At 57.7% G+C, this 5,282-nt stretch overlaps 1 protein-coding gene across 1 annotated transcript in view; it reads right to left on the reverse strand.

Annotated features, from left to right (window-relative positions):
- Window positions 1–949: 949 nt before the first annotated feature.
- The window catches only part of LOC104291446 (protocadherin-10-like), a 7,391-nt gene continuing 3,058 nt past the window's right edge, over window positions 950–5,282 (reverse strand). Inside the window, exons 2-5 of the mRNA XM_009890680.1 lie at window positions 2,895–5,279; window positions 1,650–1,708; window positions 1,459–1,547; window positions 950–1,209 (exon numbers count right to left, since the gene is read on the reverse strand). Coding sequence (XP_009888982.1) covers window positions 950–1,209; window positions 1,459–1,547; window positions 1,650–1,708; window positions 2,895–5,279 — 2,793 coding nt within the window. The remainder of the gene's footprint in view (window positions 1,210–1,458; window positions 1,548–1,649; window positions 1,709–2,894; window positions 5,280–5,282) is intronic.

Consider the following 5,282-nt stretch of genomic DNA (forward strand, 5'->3'; position numbering starts at 1 on the left):
CCTGACAGCCAACTAAAACTCCTCAAAGAGAAGCAGGGCACAGTGGGAGATGTCTGTCCTATGCAGGTGGGGCTCCCAGTGCAAGGTTTCCCCCAGGCGTTCAGGACTTGGGGAAAACAGAGATCCAGGGGAGGGCGGAGGGGGGGAAGAGGACTGTCAGCTGTGTTGGGGCCCCTGTGATGGCTGGAAACTGTCTTTCTTTCAGATGCTGCTGCCTTGGGCTAGACAGTTACCCAGCAGGGCCTCATCTTGAGCGTCTCTCAGCTGCTTAAGCTAACAGCTCTTCTGGCCAACCAGTCTGTGTGTGCTCCAGTCCATGCTGCTCCCAGAGCAAAGACTAGCTGTGTCCTGGACTTTGGATCAGGGTTGGAAGGGAAGCACTCATAGTGGTTGGGTTTTGCACTCACTTTCCAGAGAGGTCGGACATCAACGGCTGCTCTGGACATGCAACACATCCCACTAGATCTCAGGGACAGAGCAATGGTCACTGACCCAGTATGTAGGGTCAGGCTTGACTGAAACAGGTTTGGTCTGTGTACATTTGCCATGACTACTGGGACAGAAATACAGGCATGCAGCTCAGTACATTCACACAGCCAGACAAGACAAAGAAGTGACAATGTTTACAGAGACAGATGGTCCCTAAAGGGACGTGGGAATGGATAAACTCAAGGCAGATTTGCTTAAATCTGGTTGTATGGACCCCCAACTGCTGCCGACACAGCACTGCAGGATGAGATGGGAGAAATGCCCCCCTTCCGCCCATCCATATCACTTCTCAGTCTCTTGCTTCTTAAATCCTTTCCCCAAGCCCTGGTGGACTACTACGTCAGCAGCCCCACAGTCCTGAGTGGTCCATACGTGGAGCTGTGTGCCATGGGTGGACCTAGCAGCTGAAATAATGTGAGTGATTCCCAGGGCCTTGGGCCATCCAGACCAGTGCTGGTCACTATTTCAGGTCGTTGTTGATAACCACACTGTCATGCATGTCACAGTAAGTTGTCATCTTCTTCCTCTTGCCAAAGGTGGAGAAGCTGTTCTTGTTCTCCCGGCCAAGGAAGAGGGGTCCGTCTTTGCTGGAAAGCAGAGTAGGAGTGCCAGGAATGTAGACATTGTGCTGATAATCCAGGGCTGGGATGTGTCCCGGGTACAAGGAGCTGTACTGTGGTGTCCAGATGCTGTTGGTGCCTGCCGAAGCCTTCTGAAACTCTGGAGGAAAGATGATTGGGAGATTGGTTCAGGAGAGGTCACATCCATGGCCTAGTGGGACAGTCATATCCATGTCCCAGGGTGCAAGCCCATGGCCATGTGTCACCAACCTCCCTCCTGGAGCCTGGGCACCCCTTCCACCTCACAAAACTCTACCACTGCTAGGAACAGGAATGTGTCCCCTCCACTACACCTCCACCAAGCAACAAGAGGGTCTGGTCTTTCCAGCTCCAGTGCACCAACACTAACCAGAGACAGGGGTCACCAGTGTGCACAGCCTCTCGTGCTCCTTCTGGAGGGCTCTGCGGATTTCCCCCACATCCTCCAGGCTCTGGGAGCTAAAGAGGAGAGACAGGTTCAAAACTGTTGGAGATAATCTCCCCATCCCCACATCCCCTTTCCACCCGCTCCCTCTGTTTCGGCAGTGCCAGATTCAGTACCTCTTCAGAGCAGGTCGCTGCGTGCTTGGAGGCAGCCAGTCCATGTTGGGCTGTTTGATCTGGAAAACACAGAGAAGGGCAAGGCTGGTTATTGGGACCCTCTGTTAATCTGCCCAGCCCTGCCAGCTCAAGGTATCAGTAGCAGGGATCCATCTCCTCCTTTGTGGAGAAACAAGCAGCACATTCCTATTTTAGGGAAACTGAGGCAGCTTTGAACCATCCTGTTCCCTTCTGGACCTTCAGCACCCTCCTGAGACACTGGGGTTGTCTGGGGCTTACTCTCCGCCTCTGGGAGTTTAATTGCCAAGGTCTGTCCTTTTGGGGAGAAAGACAGGCTTTTCCTATTTCTGTTAATTTAAAAAAGCCTTTTTTTGCAGGTGTGATGGTGACTAAGCCCAGGTCTCAGGCACCAAAGGGTGAGAGGTGTAGAAATTGGCTGCATACCCAAAGTCCCAGGGGGGTTGCAAACAACTGGGGGGAAATCCCATTAAGGTATTAGAGGAGTGAGTCCAGCAGTGCAAGGAGACGTGTGGGGAGAGCCTCTTGGCAGTGAGTCTTGGGTTCTCCTTGGAAGGGCTGTTTTATTAAAAGTCAAATATAAGTGGATTAGACGCCTCATCACTCTCCATCCTTGTAATCGCGTTTCAGAAAGAGTCTTTCATCGGGAAAATTAGACATTCCTCATTTCAATACCTAACAAATGTTGACATCAAAATCCCGCCCCAAAGACCCCACTCCCTCCCTGCCAGCACAGCCCAGTGCGGCACAGCGGCCAGGCCTGGGTGCCAGAACCAGGGACACAAGCATTGCCAGCGGGGCCAGGACCAGCCCCACGTGCAGCGGTGGGACACTGCGGATCCCCACCAGTACGGGGGAAGGAGAGCGGCAGAGACGCTCAGGCTGTCCCAGTGTGGATTGCTCACCCACACAAAGGAGATGCCACCCCCACGATCCCACCCCTCCAGGGTACCAGAGCATCTCCGTTGCCTCTAATGTGTGCAGAAGGCGGCAGAAAGGGATTTCCTCTCGCCTCAGCCGAGCCTGATGCTCCCCCGGTAATTAGACACATCGGGAAGCTCGATGGAGAGTTTCCCACTGCCTGACGGCTTCTAATTCCCGCACTGATCAAAGGCGCCAGTTATTCTCTGGGAAAAGCTTTGTCTCGTTTCTCTCACGGCAGAAGCTGATGGAGGGGGCTGGTGGGACCCGTGGAGCACTGGTAAGAATTGCCGGGCACGGTGTTACCTGCTTGGGGACCTGGAGATGCTGGCCTGGCCGGGATCGCTTCCCAGGGTCCTTCTCATTGTTCCGTGGGGGGCTGCAGGGTTTGAGGAACATAAAGTCACTCTGGGCAGACTCAGGACCAAGGCAGACCTTGTAACAGTAGCCCGGGGGGCCGCCCCCAGGCACATCAAGGCAGGTGGTAGCCGTGGTACCCGCAGGGGGCTGTGCCGTCAAGTTGGATGTCTTCAGGCCATCAGAGGAGGGTCTGGACCCAGGGCAGCAGTGGCAGCATGGCGGTGAGCAGCCATCACCTTGGTGGGATCGGCGGTCTCCACGGCACCGAATGGCTGTGAGGATGAGGATGGCGAGGAGGAAGGTAAAGGAGATGGAGCCCAGGGAGACAAGGAGGTAGAGGGTGACTGGGGAGGATGAGGAGGCCTCTGGGGGGAGGCTGAATTCGCTGAAGTCGGAGAGAGTCTGAGGCATGGTCTCCACCACCGAAAGCAGGAGGGACATGGTGGCTGAGAGGGCTGGCTGCCCACCGTCACGCACCTGCACCACCAGCCGCTGTCGGGTTGCATCCTGCTCCAGAAAGGAGCGGAGGGTGCGCAGCTCACCTGTGTCTGGTGCCACACTGAAGAGGGTAAAGTCGGTGGCCTGGAGGAGCTGGTAGGAGAGGCGGGAGTTCAACCCCGCATCTGCATCCACCGCCGACACCGTGCCCACGAGGTAGCCAGGCCCGGCTGATCGCGGCACCAACTCGGTGGCCACAGAGCCATTGCGCGGCATGGGGGAAACGATGACTGGAGCATTGTCGTTTTGGTCCAGCACGAAGATGTGGACAGTGACGTTGGCGCTGAGTGGGGGGAAACCTGCATCCTGCGCTTGCACCTGGATCTGGAAGCTGCGGATCTGCTCATAATCGAGGGAGCGCAGGGCATACATGTGCCCGCTGTCTGAGTTGATAGACACGTAGGTGCCCACAGGCATGCCATGGATGTGCCCATCAGCAATGGAGTAGGACAGGTAGGCATTTTGTTGGCAGTCGGGGTCCAATGCGCTGACGGAGCAGATGGAGGCACCTGGCGCGTTGTTCTCCATCACGTAGACACTGTAGGAGGGCTGGAGGAAGCGTGGGGCGTTGTCGTTCACATCGGACACAGGGACGGTGAGGGTGCTGTGGGTCAGCAGGGCAGGGGAGCCCATGTCCCGTGCTGTGATGCTTACGTTGTACTCGGACACAACTTCCCGGTCCAGCGGCTGTGTGGTGACTAGTGTATAGTAGTTGCGGAAGGAGGAGCGGAGCTCGAAGGGCACGTCGGGGCCAACCTCGCAGCTCACACGCCCGTTGTCCCCAGAGTCGCGGTCCAGAACACTGATGACAGCGATGACGGTGCCTGGTGGGGCATCCTCCAGCACGGGCGTGGACACAGAGGTGAGGGTCACCTCTGGTGCATTGTCGTTCACATCGAGGAGGTGCACAAGCACCCGGCAGTGCACAGCCACAGCTGAGGGTCCACGGTCCTTGGCTTGCACATAGAGTTCATGGAGGCTTGCCCGCTCGTAGTCCAGAGGCCCCTTCAGCAGCACCTGCCCGCTCCGGGGCTCTATGTGGAAGAGCTCTCGGACACGTGGTGGTGCGTGCCCACTGAAGGAGTACTCGATCTCCCCATTGGGGCCCTCATCCAGGTCAGTGGCATTGAGCTGGATGACCAGGGTGCCAGCAGGGGCATCCTCAGGAAGGCTCACGCCGTACGAGGGCTGGTCGAAGGCAGGCACGTTGTCATTCGCATCCAGCACTGTGACAAGGATGTGTGCTGTGCCTGAGCGCTCGGGGACACCGCCGTCGAGAGCGGTGAGCAGCACCCGGTGTGCGCGTTGCTGCTCCCGGTCGAGGGCGCGCTCCAGCACCAGCTCTGCAAACTTGCTGGCATCACTGCGTGTCTGCACCTCGAGTGAAAAGAAACCGTTGGGGCTGAGCCGGTAGGTGTGCACCGAGTTGGTACCCACATCAGGATCCTGGGCGCTCTCCAGTGGGAAGCGGGCACCGAGCACTGCAGACTCGGCCACCTCGAGCACATACTCTTGCCAGGGGAAAGTGGGCGCATGGTCATTGATGTCCAGCACCTCCACCTCCACGCGGTAGAGCTCCAGCGGGCTCTCGACGAGGAGCTGTAGGTGGAGCAGGCAGGTCCCTCCGGCCTCGCACACCTCCTCCCGGTCAATCCGCTCGTTCACGAAGAGGATCCCATTCTCCAGGTTCACCTCCAAGTGCTGCCTGGCCCCGGCCCGTGACACGATGCGGAACCGTCTCGCCGACAGGGTGGACACGTCCAGCCCTAGGTCCTCGCCCAGGTTGGCCACGAAGGCTCCATGCTCCAGCTCCTCCGGCACGGCATAGCGCAGCTG

Source organism: Charadrius vociferus, unplaced genomic scaffold, assembly GCF_000708025.1.
Source record: "Charadrius vociferus isolate BGI_N301 unplaced genomic scaffold, ASM70802v2 scaffold828, whole genome shotgun sequence".
Taxonomy (NCBI): domain Eukaryota; kingdom Metazoa; phylum Chordata; class Aves; order Charadriiformes; family Charadriidae; genus Charadrius; species Charadrius vociferus.